Source organism: Pelecanus crispus, chromosome 8, assembly GCF_030463565.1.
Source record: "Pelecanus crispus isolate bPelCri1 chromosome 8, bPelCri1.pri, whole genome shotgun sequence".
In the NCBI taxonomy this organism is placed as follows: domain Eukaryota; kingdom Metazoa; phylum Chordata; class Aves; order Pelecaniformes; family Pelecanidae; genus Pelecanus; species Pelecanus crispus.
In genome coordinates, this window is record NC_134650.1 from 2,045,759 (window position 1) to 2,062,173 (window position 16,415).

Genomic DNA, 16,415 nt, shown 5'->3' on the forward strand with positions numbered 1-16,415 from the left:
TTAAAAACACCTTTTGTATGCTAGTTATACTCACTGGAACAACAAAGTGCTGTGTCCAAATTCACAACCCTCACTGTTACTCCCGTTTCTCTCTGTTAACCCCGTTACCCCGTATATCTGTGTTTAAGGTGGGATGTCCCCTGCGCACCCCCATACATTTGGGGCGGCTGCTGCCGGCAGCCTCCCTCCCCTTCTCCGAGCTGCGGCTTGCCCCGGTGCCGTGGGGCCGGCAGAAACCCAGGCTTTGGTAGGAGATTTGTGCACCCCGTACCCCTACCCCGCACTGGCTGGTGTGACTGGAGCAGGACAAGGTCTGGCTGTGAACGGCGGGCTGCGTGCCGGGAGCCCGGCGAGGCTCCCCCGCGCAGGCTGGGTCTCCATCGCCACCCAAGTTTGTTGAGACGGAGAGGACGGGGTAGAGGCACCGACTGCGGCAGGCACCGAGCTCCTGTCCCCGGGGCACATTGCACACGACAGTCACCGAAACCGCTGGATGCCCTTGGCATAAATTAGAACTTGGAAAGGAATCTCAGCGAGTAACAGGTATGTGGCCTGAAAATAACCAAAGCGGGCACGCGGGGAAGTTCTGGAGAGTCCTGCCGCTTTGCAGGCAGTCGGGACTAAACCCCGTGCCAAGCGTGTTCGTCCCGCGTGGCTCATCCCTGCCCGTCCCCGCTGCCGCGGCGGGCAGAGGCGAGGCACCACGTGCTCCGGGGAAGCGGGACCGGGTGCGAAGCAGGCAGGGGCTGAGCAGGCTGTCTCTCGGGGGCCGGGGGTTCAGGTGATGGCTCTGTCTGCGTGTCCGTCGTGCCCTGCACCGAACGGGAGTGAAAGCTGGAGCAGTGCGTGACCGTCGGGCTGAGCTGGGCAATGAAATGCACTTTGCTGCTGCTTTGATGTCTGCTTTAAACTTGCCTGTGTCCTCTCTTGAGGCAAACCAATCTCGTTCCTTTGTGGCAAAGCTTTAATCCGGTTTGGAGCTATTGTCGAGTTAGATTCCCATCTGGATAGGTGAATTGGGAATAAAAGCGCTGCTTTTTTTTTTTTTTTTCTCCCCCCCCTCCCAAATTTCTCAGAAGCTTTGATTAAGTTCTGTTTGCCCTGGCCGTAGTTTGGTCACCAGTGGGATTCAAGTTGCATGCCTTGCTGAGGAAGAACAAGGGGGAGCTGCTGAGACCTGCCAGAAGTTAATGCATCACTTGATCTAAGTGTACGTTTCTGCATTCTTAAAGAATCGAACTGTAAGTACTGTTCAAATTGAATTTAAAATAGTAAAGCCAATTAGGGGAAGAAAAAAAAAAACAAACCCAAAATCAACCATAGAGGCAACCCCACAAATGAGGTATGAAGGCAGCCTGAAAGAATAAATGCAGAAAGTGCTTGGTATCGGTAACGTCCTGCTGGGTGCTCTGAAAGATCGGGGATCCCGGTGCTGGTTGCTGTGAATTGCTTCTTGACGTATCAGCAAATTTTGTCAGAAATCTGTAATACGGTAAAACAACTATTGTCTTACTCTTCCCTCTGCTGTTCTCTTGTATCTTGATCAACTCTCTGACGACCGAAGTGCCTTCATTTGTGCAACTGCATAAATGAGCTCTTCCTCTAGGTCATCCCGTGCCCGCTGTAAGTAGTGATACCGAGTCAGGTTTATTATCTGAAAGCCCGTGGCGAGCGCTGGTCCGCAGGCAGGCAGCTTCGCCCTTACGTGCTGCGGTTCCTGGGTGGCTGCGCCAGCTGCGCCACGTTTCCTTTTGGTGCCTGTTTGCGAACGGGAGACACGGCGGCAGCTGGGGCTGACTCTGAATCGCTTGGCTGTTTCTGTAGGTGATTTAATGTTTGGTTTACGTTTTGGTTCCGATTCAGAACCTGAGCATCCGCGTGCAGCAGGGGTGTCTGCCTGGAAAACTTGAAGGACAAAACCGTTCCGTGGATACTTACTGTAGGGGATTTTGGATGTAATTTGGTGTTGGTAGACAGCGGCTGAACGTGAGCCAGCAGTGTGCCCAGGTGGCCAAGAAGGCCAACAGCATCCTGGCTTGTGTCAGGAATAGTGTGGCCAGCAGGAGCAGGGAGGTGATTGTGCCCCTGTGCTCGGCGCTGGGGAGGCCGCACCTGGAATACTGTGTCCAGTTTTGGGCCCCTCAGCACAAGAAGGACATTGGGGTGCTGGAGCGTGTCCAGGGAAGGGCAGCGGAGCTGGGGCAGGGTCTGGAGCACAGGGCTGGTGGGGAGCGGCTGAGGGAGCTGGGGGTGTTCAGCCTGGAGAAGAGGAGGCTGAGGGGAGACCTCATCGCTCTGCAGCTCCTGGCAGGAGGGGGCAGGGAGGTGGGTGTTGGTCTCTTCTCCCAAGTAGTTAGCGATAGGACGAGAGGAAATGGGCTCAAGCTGCGCCAGGGGAGGTTTAGATTGGATATTGGGAGAAATTGCTTCACGGAAGGAGTGGTCCAGCATTGGAACAGGCTGCCCAGAGAGGCGGTGGGGTTACCATCCCTGGAGGCGTTCAGAAACCGGGCAGAGGTGGCACTTTGGGACATGGTTTAGTGTGGACTTGGTAGCGTTAGGTTAACAGTTGGCCTTGATGATCTTAAAGATCTTTTCCAACCTAAACGATTCTCTGATTCTCACCAGTAAGTGGTGTGTCACAAAATGGTTACGGGATCCACGTCGGCGAGCTTGGCTGCAGGTAGAAAATCAGCTTGCATCTCTGGCACACGTGCCGCAGGCAATGCAAGCAGGCAGGCACAGAAGCGAGATAGCCCTCATCTGTGGCAATCATCAGCTGGGCACAATGATTGCTGCCGCTACTGCTGTCACCTGGCTGTGCGGTGTGTTGGTCTTGTCACTTGTTACTTGTGCAGCCGGTAAGGGGAAAGCTATCAACAGCCTCAGACGCCGTTCTGCCAGTAAGAAGGGAACTTGTGCAGCTCTCACTGTCGAAGACGCTCTTTCCATGGCATGAATGATCCCTTTGCAAGAGCAGCTCCTTCCTGTAGCTTGCAGTTTGTTCTTCAGGGCAGGAAGCTCCGTTCTTAAGGCGAAGGTAAGCGGTACTTTCAACCTGCTGAGCCAAGCCGCAAGCGTTAGTTCCTTTAGCGTAACCCGGGCGCTGGAACAGGCGTGCAGAGGGGACCTGCGCTGCCGGAGAGCAGCTGCGTATCCCGGGAGAGCGGGCAGGCTCCCGATTCACTGTTCCCATCCCGCTATGGCATCTGGCACCCTGGCTGGGAATGCAGGGCCCTGTGGAGGGCCTTTCAGCAGCGCTGACTTCATCTTTTAGAATTAACCCCCTATCAATACATACTTTTGAACGTTGAGCATATAGATCTGCAGAGGTTCTGTAAAGCAGGTTCGTTCATGGTTTTTAATGCGTCGTCCAGCTCATGGGCAAGAAACTATGTACGTAGGCTCAAAGCTGAGGGGGAAAAACATGAGCTGTGGTTGCTGGGGTATGAAGTTCCAGCACGTTAATTACTGCGTGTAGAATTTTTCTGCTAGCATTTCCACTGGTTAATGCAGCTGATGAAGATGCTTAAGCTAGGGCAAAGGGCTGGGAGGAAAAGCAGAACCAGACACGCACCCCAGCTTCCTGCAGGGAGCTTTGCGGGCTTTTGGCTGGCCTCTTCAAGGAGCACACCGAGACCACGCGGACCAAACTTATATTTTATTTAATGAAAATGACAAAAGACAACTTGCTTCTTTCAAAAAGTCAGGCCGTCAAGTCACAGCTTGTGATAGAAAAGGAGGGTGCTATGCTGGGGCGGGGGGAAGAGCCCTGCCACAAAATGAAAACCTTCCCTGTGGTACGCAGGCAGGAAGGATGAATAAATAACGTAGCCCGAGTGTGCCGCTGCCCGGCCCCCGGCTGCGTGGGCACCTCGTGAACCTCACCCGCTCTAAACCCGGGCGCCGAGTCCTGCTCCTGGCCAGGGCAGAGGCTCCCCGCCGCAGCACAGCATTCACAGTTTGCGGTAGCTCTGACTTGCCTCACAGCACCTCCTTCGTTGCACCGCTGGGTCACATCACATCTGCTTGCACGTGCCATTCGCACTAGGTCTCCGATGCTAAATGTTTCTGGAATGCTCGGGCACCGCTTTCTTTGGGGTTTAAAAAGAAAAGTGTGGCTTTCTCCCTGCACACGTACAAAGCTCGCTCTCTTCTCGGTGCCAGTTCTGGCAAATTTAATACTTCAGAAAGCATTATCTGTTAGCAGAGCTGCTCAGGACATCAGTCCTGCACAGTCTGACGTTCAGGAATTCCTCTCCTACAAGGTAATATGATGAGCAAGGAAAGCCAGAGACTTTCTTCCTGCCCTGGTGAGCGCTGCTGTTACACAGCGTGAGGGTCCCCTTGCTCCTGTCTTGTCCTTGTCCCCCATTTATTTATCCTGCGTCGTTACGCGAGACACTTGCTCAGCGTATGAAATCCATCGGAAACCCCTTCCTGCTCCGTGACAGGACTTGCGGGTGTGGTGCTGTTATTAATCCAGTGCTGTCTGGATTATACCTTCAAACTAGGATAACAATCACCTAAAAATGCTGGCCCTATTGTTTAAAACAGAAGTAAGAAAACACTTTATTTTAAAAGAAGGTGCTGCCTTGGTTTTTAAAAGTGCAATAGAGTTTTAAACTGACCCTTTGTAGTTGGTAAAACTGCTTTGCTATGGAGATTAGCAGTCAATAAAAACTGCTTGGGGGGGGATTAGTTAAAGGCATTTTGTATTGTACAGTCTGGTAAGACAGAGTAAAGTTAGCAAAACCCTGAAGGGCACGTGCTGGTTGGTGAGGGCCTAAGGCAACGGTGGTTGCGGACAAGAAGTGATTTCCCACAGCGCGTAGGAACCGGGATTGGGTCTTTGATGGCTTAACCAGGGAGGAGCACAGACCGTGGGCCCCTGGGCTCCAGGGTAAGGCCTTAAGAAAAACTGGAAGGTTTGGTTCTCAGTCTTCTCACTCCTAAATCAAAACCTGGGTTCCACCTGAGGACTACTCGCACAGAGCCCGCAGCGGGAGCTCCCCCTTCCTGGAAAGCAGCTCCTGCTCACTCTCCCATGGGGCAAGTCAGACGAGCTCTAGTAAGAGAAGAATGGAGTGAGCTGGGTGAAAGGCTCGATCTGTCACACTTCATCACAGCTATTTTAAAAATCTTCTGAGAGTTTTTTTTTGGTTCTCTCTGGTGCAGTTCGTAGCCTTCTGCCAACTTGATCCCTGAGTTGTAGGATTGTGACCGAGTCCCTCCTGTCCCCGGCCTTCTGTATTTATACGATGTTAAAAACTGCGGGGTAGCACACGCTGCTTAGGAAGGACATAAAAATAGAAAGATAATACCAATTTGTCGTTATCCTCTGACAAACACAGCTCTCTCGTGTCGGCTGTTCTGTTCGCTGGGACCTGCCGGTTCCGCAGAGGCGGTCGTTCCCCGCTAGTCCCCCGCCGGCGGCTGTAAGGGAGGGCACGGGGAGCTGCCTTCTCCGGGCCGCGGCTGAGGGCACGAGCCACCCGCGTTCGCCCTCCCACCGCTCGCTGCCCCGTCCTCGCTGTACAGGTGCCCGAATCCATCGTAGTATTCGTCAGTCTCCATGGCGTCGTCAGGAGTCTGGGCTGCGGTAGGCGTGAAGGGTGCCAAAACTGGCTGGCTCGCAGCACCCCTCGACCTCACTTGACGGGGATTCCTCAATCCAGGAGGGAGGTGGTAGGGTAGCCTTGCCTTGGGGTGGCCCTGGATGGCTCCACTGATGGGACAGAAAATATAAACGGCATTGGATGGCTGCAAGCACGTTAGCTTTTGATCCACAAGCTCTTTGCAGTGGATGAATTCAGCGCTGTTAACCTGTAAGGAAAGATGCAGGTTTTTTTGGTAAGTGCACGATAAATTACTCTCTCTTCTGGCCGCTGCTCCTGTAACTCTGTAATTAGGGGGAGGGCAGGGACAGGCTGCGTTGGATGCCTCGGTAGATGCACATCAGCAATATGCACCTTGGCCCTGATGCAAAACGCTTAACCAGGAGCTCCTGACCTACAACACAAAAGGTGGGCAAGCGTTCCCTCTTTTTAGGAGGCGACAGCAGGAGGCTGAGTTATTTCAAATTCAAGACCACAACACGGGTCCACGGTAAGCTGCCAGCCTGGGTCTTTAGCCTTCTAGGTATACTCTCTTAAAAGGCATGTGTCTTAGGAAACTGGAGAAAAGCTTTAAAAAAACCCAAACCCCCACAGAGCTTGCCTTTAACGTGTATCATTAGAAGCCAAACTGATGATATTTTAAAAGCGTTACAACTGTACTTAGAAGTTCTCGCAGCCTTCAGTGGGAGGCTGGGGACGCGGTGGGCAGGTTTTTAGGTGCTCTCAGACACTCCCGTTGTGGGAGAATCTCTCCTTGCTCAGCAAGCAGGGAGCTGTGGCCAAGCAATTTGGAAACCTCCCTTCCCTGCCAAAGGGAAAGCCCTCTCCCCAGTCCCAGCCCGTAACCGCAGCTTTATTCCCCCTCTCGTTAGCAGTAGCAAGGTCTGCAAGCAAAGGCAGAACACGGGAAGGCTGCGGAAGTGCAATGTTGGTTGTAAACACACGTGCGCTTTATTCATTTATCGGTGTCCTGGCCTCAAGATTTGTGACCAAAGGCCATCTTGATTCCTACCTGTGCTTTTTTTAGCAGATCAGTAATAACAGGAAACCAGTCAGGAGTCAGCCTCTCCAGCTCTAAGGTGATGATCACCAAAGCCAATGTGGAGCCCTTAAACTGCACTAGTTGGTGGCACGCCATACAGTGCTGTAGCTGTTTGGTCAAGAACGCGACATGGCGGGAAGGATTCCTCTGAGGCAGCCCATGTAGTAGATGGGGCCAGTTGGACATCACCATGGCATGGAACTGGAGAGAAGATAAAGTATATATATATATATATAAAACACACAAAAAAAAAGCAGAGGTCAGTGAACTTTGTATGTTTTCGTATGTTATCAACTGGAAGTACAGACTAATTTCATCTCATATCAGGAAACCTAAAGGGTTCCTTCCCACCCCCCCTTTTTGGTTTTTTTTTTTTTGTGTTTCGTGTTTGTATTTGCCAACCATTGAACTGTTTTTTTGAGCTTATAATGAATGTACAAGGTCTGTGTTTCCTAACAATTGACGAAGTTTCTACATTATCCAGATTGCTATCCAGGAGATTCAATTCAGGCCAGCAGATAGGAATAGAGTAAGAACCAACAATAATGACTGCACTCTGAATTTACCGAGGAAACAAGCACCTAAGAAAGGCCGTTTTCACAATCAGCAGCCTAAGATGGCTTAATATTTGCACATAACCTTAAAAAAGGGATCCAGGATGTGTTTGTATCACATGATTTTTGCCTTACTAGCACATGCTCGTTTCTTGAAGACAAAGTTTAATTGTTTCTATCAAATGTTTAGTAACTGCAATGTGAACTAAGTGCCAGATTGGGGTAGTCTCATTGCCTAAAACAAGGGTGAATAATTAAGGTGAAAAGGAAAATGGTTTAAGAAAAAAAACCTGTGTGTGAAATGTAGCAAAACTCTTTGACAGCTTTCTATGTACAGTATTAATAGAATGGAAATAGTTAGAAATATTTTTGCAGTGTGTATTTAAAAAAATAAAAATGGCGTATAGTTGTGCATTATGAGAATCTTTTTAACGTCCATTTTAGTTGTCCTTTAAAGAGGGGAGTTAAATTTTTTGAGCAAAATGAAAGGTTTTAAATAGCAGAAAATTTTTAAAATAAATAAATTCAAAAAAATCACCGTAACATTCTTCAAAAGATTTGCAGATAGCTAAGAACAGGTAGTTTGCAAAGCGTCTCGGGAAGGATGTGTGGGTGTGTGTATGTGTGCGCATCTGTGTTTTCTAGTCTTATTTGATAAGGAGCTGTTTCTTTAAAGAAAAAAAAAATTTGCAAAACTTAGTGCTTACAATGTTTAAGAAATCCATTGGTGTTGCTGTGTAAAGATCCCAATGCAGCTTATCTAGTATAATTCTTTCCATTCTCAAGATCTCAGCTGGCGAGCGTTTACAACCACTCTGCGCTGCAAGCATCTTCACCGATGGTATTACCTGTAAAAAAAAAAAAAAAAAAAATTAAAAAAAAAATTAAAAACAATAAAGAAGCCAACGTCCTACACAGTGCTGTGTGTGTTTCTCTGTATTGCGAAGGGACCTGACAAGTTTATACGCATCCCAACGCGCTAGGCAGAATGCTCCTTCAGGAGACCGCTCTCCTAGATAACTCCCATCCAAAATGAAGACTGGTGCACGCTTGCCACGGCGCAGCTGGCTACGACCCCACAGCACGAACGATGCCGTTCACCTCCTGGGTCACCGTGAGCCTCCTGAAGGCTGCATCGGTGATACGTGCTCCCTGCTACCAGTCTCATTTAGTTTGCTCCACTGACAAGGAGGCTTCCTGTTGGCCTGTTTTACAGGGCCTGCTGTGGTTGTCTTGTTTCCTGTGGTCATTGACTCAACTTCTCCTTTTTAGCTGAGGGGAAAAGAAGAATAACCTCGACGTGACACATCCCAAGAAAGGCTACAAAGAGCATTTCACTACAGCAGACGTTGTTCAGAGAGACAGGCATGTCTGACTCCAACTCTTTTTTCAAAACAGAATGAAGGAAAGAGGAGAAATGCAATCTGAAATGCTTTTGGCTCGTGTTTGTAGACCTCTGAAGAAGTCTACCAGTGCACTGCCATGAGAGATTATCCTGTGTAATCTCACACTTACGTGGGTAGTTGCTGATTTTACACGCTCACCTTGGAGGTGCAGACCTGAGTCATTTCCTCACCAGGTTCAGAAACCAGTCTCGACTCTAAGCAAACTCATCTAATTTTAAGCTTCCTCTGAAGAATCTCTGCTCTGTCTTGCCTACCTTACCCTCCCAGGACCTGTAACAACAAAGTACAGCACTCCGATGTTGTGTGCACAAAACTGTGCACGTGCATCTCGACTGTCCCCCCCAGGCTAAGCTTTACTGCGAGCTGTGGATTCTGAAAAGAGGAGAGCGGTTTAAGGGCAGGAGGAGGGAAACACATCGTCCTTCATCCATAAAGGTCACAATTCTTCCAAGCAACGATGAAACAGGACCAAAACCATTGCTGTCACCCCTTAAGGACTGCTTAAGGTAAAGAAGCTAACACTTCCTCATTATGCCCAAGCTGTTGAAAGACCTGGCAACATAAACAACTTGAACATAAGAGATGAGTTTGGTGTGTTTAAAATTAAACATACAGACCTCGTCTTCTTCATTGGTTTTTGCTGCAAGGACAAGGCAGGAAATTGCTATGCACTGAAGATATTTTAATTGGGCCTGAAGGGAGAAGAAGAAAACACTGAATAAAGAAGATAACAGTCTTGGGGGGGAAATAACTGTCATTCTACTACAGATGCACAAGTTTCAAACTTAAATGAAAGTTACAGTTGCTTCTGAATTAGTGTGGCTGCAGAAAGATTCATTTGAGGCTGGAAATAGAGCAAGGAAATCCAAAGTGAAACAAAATAAATCGTCGTCTTGGTGCACTTTTTATTCATGTAGCCCACAATCTTTAGGCTATGCAATGCCACAGTATTTACAGTGCAATGTTATTCCTCTTCTCAGCTGAGACAATTAATATGCTTTTGCCAGATGCCAGTATTGCTCTAAAAAGAATTGAGAGCTGCAAGGCTCGGTTCAACTCATAACTTTGCTGTCGCTTCAACAGCAGAAAAAGCTGGCCCCATGGTTTAGTTAAAAATAGTGGTTTCAAAACTAAAATACTAAAAGTGATAATGCAAGTGTTTTCTGTTTAGCAGAGACAACCGGATGATAATGAGTTCTTTGTACTTATCACAGCATTTGGGCTACAAGTCACACAAACGCTTCTACCGAGGACTGTAAATCAGTGGAAGCTCATCAAGCACTCGAGTTCATATATATATATATATATATATATATATATATGCTTAAAAGCCTTCCTCAGTGAAGACCCTGAGGTCTCCCTAAGTCTGCTGCCAAACATAGTACCTGCTTTGTGTATAAACTGATTACATATTCCTTACATCCCCAGTCAGTAATCCAGCTGGAAAAAAGAAAGCTGACAGAGATTCTCTACCTTTACTGATGCCAATAACCGGTTAAGGATGCTGGTAGCTAAGGCAAATGTTTCAGGGTAAAACTGGAACTGAGAGCTTATTTCTGCAATCCAGAGAACTGCTTTCTTGTAACACAACGGAGAGATATCTGTGCCCTGAGGGGAAGAAAAAGTTAGAAGTAAAATACAGTTAGTGCTTTGATGATTTTGTTAAGGTATCTCCAAAGGAAGACTCAAATCATTCTAAGTGCTCTAATTAACATTTCAGATGTCTGGAGGCTTGAAATGAAGGAGGCTGTTGGCTGTGTCTGCAGAGTGAGAGCAATGGCAAATTCTGGAGCAGTTTAAAGCACTCACTCATGTTGCCCACCCAGTCAGGCTCTAGCTGTGCTTACAGGGGGCCAGCACTGGACTGTACTGGAGCACGGAATGGGGAAGCACCCAGCCCTCCCCTTGCGCAGCGCGTATGAACCACCGACCTGAGCTCTTACAAACGAGGTGCGGGGGGTGCCCATTATTTCCCCCTCCTGAGAAAACCGAAGCCTCCGTGCTGCAGCACATGTTTCATTCAGACAGCCTCGGCGGGGAGAGAGAAACTGGAGTCAGGAGCAGGTTTTGATTTACTCTGCACGATTTTTTTTTTAACAGCCCTTGAGTTTGCTCAGCATTGGAACCACAGGAGCCAGGTTTATGACTCTCCCGAGGCACAAGGCAAAGCGTACTCGGTTGTTTGCTTTCTTATATCTTATTTGAAGATGCATTCTGGTGAGAGGAAGGACTTTACTCTGGCTGCCACTACAATGCCACACGTGACCCGTGGCACGTATTCAAACATTATTGTAGGAGAACTGAAAGGGACGAGCAGCTACACAGAACAGACAACATTTACCACCAATTTGTTTGATATTACTCATCGCGTTATCCATTTCACTATTTTGCTTTATTTGGTAGTAAAAATAACTTGGTAAAAAAATAGCATTTCTACACTATTGCAAAAAAGAGACAAGGCTGGCAGGGCACTTTTGTGCATTCTTCCGTGGATCTGATGCACTTTACAGAAGCAGCTGAGCATAACTGTTTCCACTGTACACAGAGGGCCATGAAGCGCTGTAGCTTCCTAAGGCAGCAAAGCGACAGGCTTTAGCAGCGGGGAATGGGGCTGGGTGTCTGTCAGGCCTCAGTGAATTCCCTTTTCTCCCATCTGAATAGGTGGGACTCAAAGATGGTGTCGAGCACAGTTAACTCTGAGGTGACGTATTTATGGCTTTACCATCGATTTGTCTGCTCCTACCTGCTCCCACCAGACTTCCCCAAACTACCTGAGTCAAACCAAAACGCAAAGCCCCGGGTTTACACGGGGCATTAACAGGCTGTAAGATGGGAGAAATACAGCCCCTCCTCCCCCTCCATCCCTTAAGCTTAGTCCACGCGGGATGACTTGTGCGTTCAGGTGGATCAGACGGCGGGACAAGCGCTGCATCTCTGCAGAGTCCCTTAGGCGCTTCCAAAGAGGACAAGGGAAAATACCTTCAAGGTGAGATTCTGGAAAACTGGCACTTTCCAAATCCTAGCCTCTCTGGCTAAGGCATTTTCCAAGAAGAAGGCAAGTCTCGAGCTCTCTGGAGGTCCAGGGCACTTCATGGCAAGTCTTTGAGCCAGTTTCCCCGATGGGAGCCGCTGTCAAAACCAAGAAAAACATTATAAAGCAACATCCCAGCTCCTTGTACCAAGCATGATTTTCTCTCCTGACGCCTTTCCAACTCTGAGAACTAAGTCGGGAGCAGCCATACGACTTGTTGGTTTGCAGACGGAGCAATCCTGTCATCCGCCTTCCCAGGGGGAAGCTCACGGTGAAAGAAAACATGTCAGACGGCTAAACAGCAGCGCGGTCACACTTTTTTCCTCCCCAGCTGGGTAAAGGCTTGCTTGAGTAACCTTGGGTGAGCAGTACCAGTAATATTACCTATTACTATTTACCTTGTGTCACATTCAGCTCTCCCTTTGCAGAGCTATTAAGCTGCAACCCTTTATCACCTGATTTCAAGTCTCTGGCAAACAGAGGCCTATTGTTTCCGTACAAAAGCTCAAAGATGACTGTTCTGAGGAGGTTTAGTAATGCCCAGTTAACAGTTTTTCCTTAAAGCAGTCTCATCTTTCTCTGTCGCTGCTCAAGACGCGCAACAGCAACGCTTTGGAAACTCCAGACTAAGCACGTATTTACATGAACTAAACGTTTCTATAGAATATCATGTGAGAACCGAGCAGCGAGAACATCTCAGCCTGAAACTGAGTGTTTCAATGCTTACATTTTGATGTTTCTGTAACAGCAGGAAAAAAAAAAAGATGTTACTACATAGAAAATTTCTGCTTTTCTTTGTAGAGTGGTGGATGTGGGCTTCCTCATCAGTGTTTTCTGGAAGCTCACGCCGTTCTCCCTACAGCTCCGTTAAAGAGCCCAAAGTGACATGAATCCTCTGGAAACCGTTCGACTTTTCTAAAGCTGTTGGACATTTCTAAAGCTGAAAACTCTGCGATTTCGCTTTCAGCGAAACCGCACGCAACTTTGGCTTTCGCTGCCCCTGGGTGCCCGAGCATCCACACCTGACCGCCCGGATCGTTTCAGCAGAAGGAAAGCTGGAAAAGAGGGATCTGTCCAGTTTGGTGCACTGAAAACTTTATCTTTCGGAGCTTGGGGGGGGGGGGGGGGGGGGGCGGAATGAATTATAATTAAAAGCTCACCCTCCGGCTAATCCGAACGCGGCTGTCCCCGAGGATGACACCGAGCAGTGCCCGCACCGCCAGCGCCCGGACTGCCCGTCCAGTCCCGCACCGGCCCCGGGAGAAGCCCCGGCCCCGGGAGGGGAGCCCCGGGAGAAGCCCCCCCCCCCCCCCCCCCCTTACCCGCCCGGGCCGCGCCGGGAGTGGCTGGGCCGGGCCGGGCCAGGCCGGGTCCGGGCGGCCCCGGGGAGCGGCCCCGGCGGCGCAGAGCAGGGCGGCGGGGCTGGGCCCGGCGGGGCTGGGCCGGGCGGGAGGGCCCGCACCGCCCGCTGCCATCCGCGGCTGCGCGCAGGGCCCGCCCCGGGAGGCGGCGGCTGGGCAGGGCCGCCCCGGCGCCTTCAGGCGCTTCGCCCCGCTCCGGAGCCCGCGGGCGGCGGCTGCGGTGCCGTGGAGCCCCCGCGGTAGCAAACACAACCGGCCGGCCGGGGGGAACCCTCCTCTGCGCAGCTCCTGCGGGCTTGGGCGGGCCTCCGGCCGCAGCTTCGGCTGGGCGATGCTCGTCCAGGGCAAGCGCAGCCTCGTCCCGCTCGCGGCTCGACGTGGGGGGATCACCGGATCGCAGCCTGGCATGGCAGGGATTGCAGCCTGACATGGCGGGGATCACCGGATCGCAGCCTGACATGGCAGATATTGCAGCCTGACATGGCGGGGATCACTGGATCGCAGCCTGGCATGGCAGGGATTGCAGCCTGACATGGCAGGGATTGCAGCCTGACATGGCGGGGATCACCGGGTCGCAGCCTGACATGGCAGGGATTGCAGCCTGACATGGCGGGGATCACCGGGTCGCAGCCTGACATGGCAGGGATCGCAGCCTGACATGGCGGGGATCACCGGATCGCAGCCTGGCATGGCTGGGATTGCAGCCTCACATGGCGGGGATCACCGGGTCGCAGCCTGATATGGCAGGGATTGCAGCCTGACATGGCGGGGATCACCAGATCGCGGCCTGGCATGGCAGGGATTGCAGCCTGACATGGCAGGGATTGCAGCCTGACATGGCGGGGATCACCAGGTCGCAGCCTGACATGGCAGGGATTGCAGCCTGACATGGCGGGGATCACCGGATCGTAGCCTGGCATGGCAGGGATTGCAGCCTGGCATGGCGGGGATCACCGGGTCGCAGCCTGATATGGCAGGGATTGCAGCCTGACATGGCGGGGATCACCGGGTCGCAGCCTGATATGGCAGGGATCGCAGCCTGGCATGGCGGGGATCACCGGGTCGCAGCCTGACATGGCAGGGATTGCAGCCTCACATGGCGGGGATCACCAGATCGCAGCCTGACATGGCAGGGATCATTGGATCACGGCCTGACATGGCGGGGATCACAGCCTGACATGGCAGGGATCACCGGATTGCAGCCTGACATGGCGGGGATCACCGGATCACAGCCTGACATGGCGGGGATCGCAGCCTGACATGGTGGGGATCACCGCATCACAGCTCGACATGGCAGGGATCACAGCCTGACATGGCGGGGATCATTGGATCACAGCCTGACATGGCAGGGATCATCGGATCACGGCCTGACATAGCAGGGATCACAGCCTGACATGGCGGGGATCACCGGATCACAGCCTGACATGGCAGGGATCATTGGATCGCAGCCTGACATGGCAGGGATCGCAGCCTGACATGGCGGGGATCACTGGATCAGAGCCTGACATGGCGGGGATCACAGCCTGACATGGCGGGGATCACCGGATCGCAGCCTGACATGGCGGGGATCACTGGATCAGAGCCTGACATAGCAGGGATCACAGCCTGACATGGCGGGGATCACCGGATCACAGCCTGACATGGCAGGGATCATTGGATCGCAGCCTGACATGACAGGGATCGCAGCCTGACATGGCGGGGATCATTGGATCGCAGCCTGACATGGCGGGGATCACAGCCTGACATGGCGGGGATCACCGGATCGCAGCCTGACATGGCGGGGATCATTGGATCGCAGCCTGACATGGCGGGGATCGCAGCCTGACATGGCGGGGATCACCAGATCGCAGCCTGACATGGCAGGGATCATTGGATCACGGCCTGACATAGCGGGGATCACAGCCTGACATGGCAGGGATCACAGCCTGACATGGCAGGGATCACCAGATCACAGCCTGACATGGCAGGGATCACCGGATTGCAGCCTGACATGGCGGGGATCACCGGATCACAGCCTGACATGGCGGGGATCACCAGTTCACAGCCTGACATGGTGGGGATCACCGGATCGCAGCCTGACATGGCGGGGATCACAGCCTGACATGGCGGGGATCACCAGATCCCCGCCCTCCTGCTTGACACTCGCTGGGTGAACCTCGTCTCAGCCCACGTGGCTCACCTGGATGGAGATGGTCGTCTGCGGCAGGCAAAGCCGTGCGTTCCCGGGATCAGGGTGAAGTTCTGCTGCGGTGAAAGGCATGGGCACCTTCAGCGCGGACCCCAAATCTGCCCCCACGCCCTTTCTTGGATTGGTTATAGAATCCTGGAATGGTTTGGGTGGGAAGGGCCCTTCAGAGCCCACCCAGCCCAGCCCTGCAGTGCCAGGGACAGCTTTAACCAGCCCAGGGTGCTCAGAGCCCCGTCCAGCCTGGCCTGGGATGGTTCTGGGGATGGGGCCTCCACCGCCTCTCTGGGCAACCTGTGCCAGTGCCTCACCACCCTCGCTGTAAAACATTTCTTTCTCATATCCAGTCTAAATCTATTCTTCTTTAGTTTAAATCCATTACTCCCTGTCCTGTCCCAACAGGCCTTGCTAAAGCTTGCCCCCCCCCTTCCTGCAGCCCCTGTCAGCACTGCCAGGCCGCACTCAGGCCTCCCCGCAGCCCCCTCCTCTCCAGGCTGAGCACCCCCAGCCCCCCCAGCCTGGCCCCGCAGCAGAGGGGCTCCGGCCCTCGGGGCATTTCTGTGGCCTCCTCCGGCCCCGCTCCAGCAGCTCCGTGTCCTTGTGCCAAGGGCCCAGAGCTGGGCGCAGGGCTGCAGGGGGGGGTCTGCCCAGAGTGGGGCAGAGGGGCAGAATCCCCTCCCTCGCCCCGCTGCCCACGCTGCTGGGGATGCAGCCCAGGACGGGGCTGGCTTTCTGGGCTGCAGCGCACATTGCTGGCTCATGTCCAGCTTTTCATCCCCCAGCACTCCCAAGTCCTTCTCCGCAGGGCTGCTCTCCATCCCTTACCGCCTCCACAAACGCACTGCCCCTTCTCCTCAGCACAGCCCTCTCTGAAACACCCTTGTGCTGCATCCGCACCATCCCCAACACCTGACATGAGCTGTTTTCCTTCCAGACGCTGGGAAGGATCCTTTTTTTTTGTGTGTTTCGTGAAGCATATGCACCCCTGTCCCCTCCCAGGGCTGGGCCACTCTGCCAGCAGCCATGTTTCACCCCGTGCTTGCTTCCACCCAGGCTCTCTCCACCTCTCGCAGCCGCTCCCCTTGGCTCCTGGTTCCCTCTGCTTTTCTCACGCAGCATTTTCCGTGGGGAGCTGGTTCCAATGTGTTATGTTAAACCTTTTCTTGTTCCTCAGCTTTGTCTGCCCACATAGGACTCCCTGTTCTCTTGCCAGCCCTT

General features: G+C 52.2%; 1 protein-coding gene across 1 annotated transcript; it reads right to left on the reverse strand.

Annotated features, from left to right (window-relative positions):
• Positions 1–5,418: 5,418 nt before the first annotated feature.
• Positions 5,419–11,740, reverse strand: CCNI2 (cyclin I family member 2). Its single transcript, XM_075715789.1, has 6 exons — positions 11,600–11,740; positions 10,094–10,228; positions 9,238–9,312; positions 7,922–8,062; positions 6,631–6,861; positions 5,419–5,826 (listed from the first exon to the last, which is right to left on the reverse strand). The coding sequence occupies exons 1-6, from the start codon at positions 11,711–11,713 to the stop codon at positions 5,419–5,421; spliced, it is 1,104 nt and encodes a 367-aa protein (XP_075571904.1). The 5' UTR covers positions 11,714–11,740.
• Positions 11,741–16,415: the final 4,675 nt, after the last annotated feature.

Coding starts and splice junctions, on each gene's coding strand:
- CCNI2 (XM_075715789.1), bottom strand. CDS start 11,713: ATGAAGTGCCCTGGACCTCCAGAGAGCTCGAGACTTGCCTTCTTCTTG. Junction 10,229..11,599: donor TCCAGAATCTCACCTTGAAG/GTATTTTCCCTT, acceptor TCTTCCCCTCAG/GGCACAGATATCTCTCCGTT. Junction 5,827..6,630: donor ATCTGCTAAAAAAAGCACAG/GTAGGAATCAAG, acceptor CTTTCCTTACAG/GTTAACAGCGCTGAATTCAT.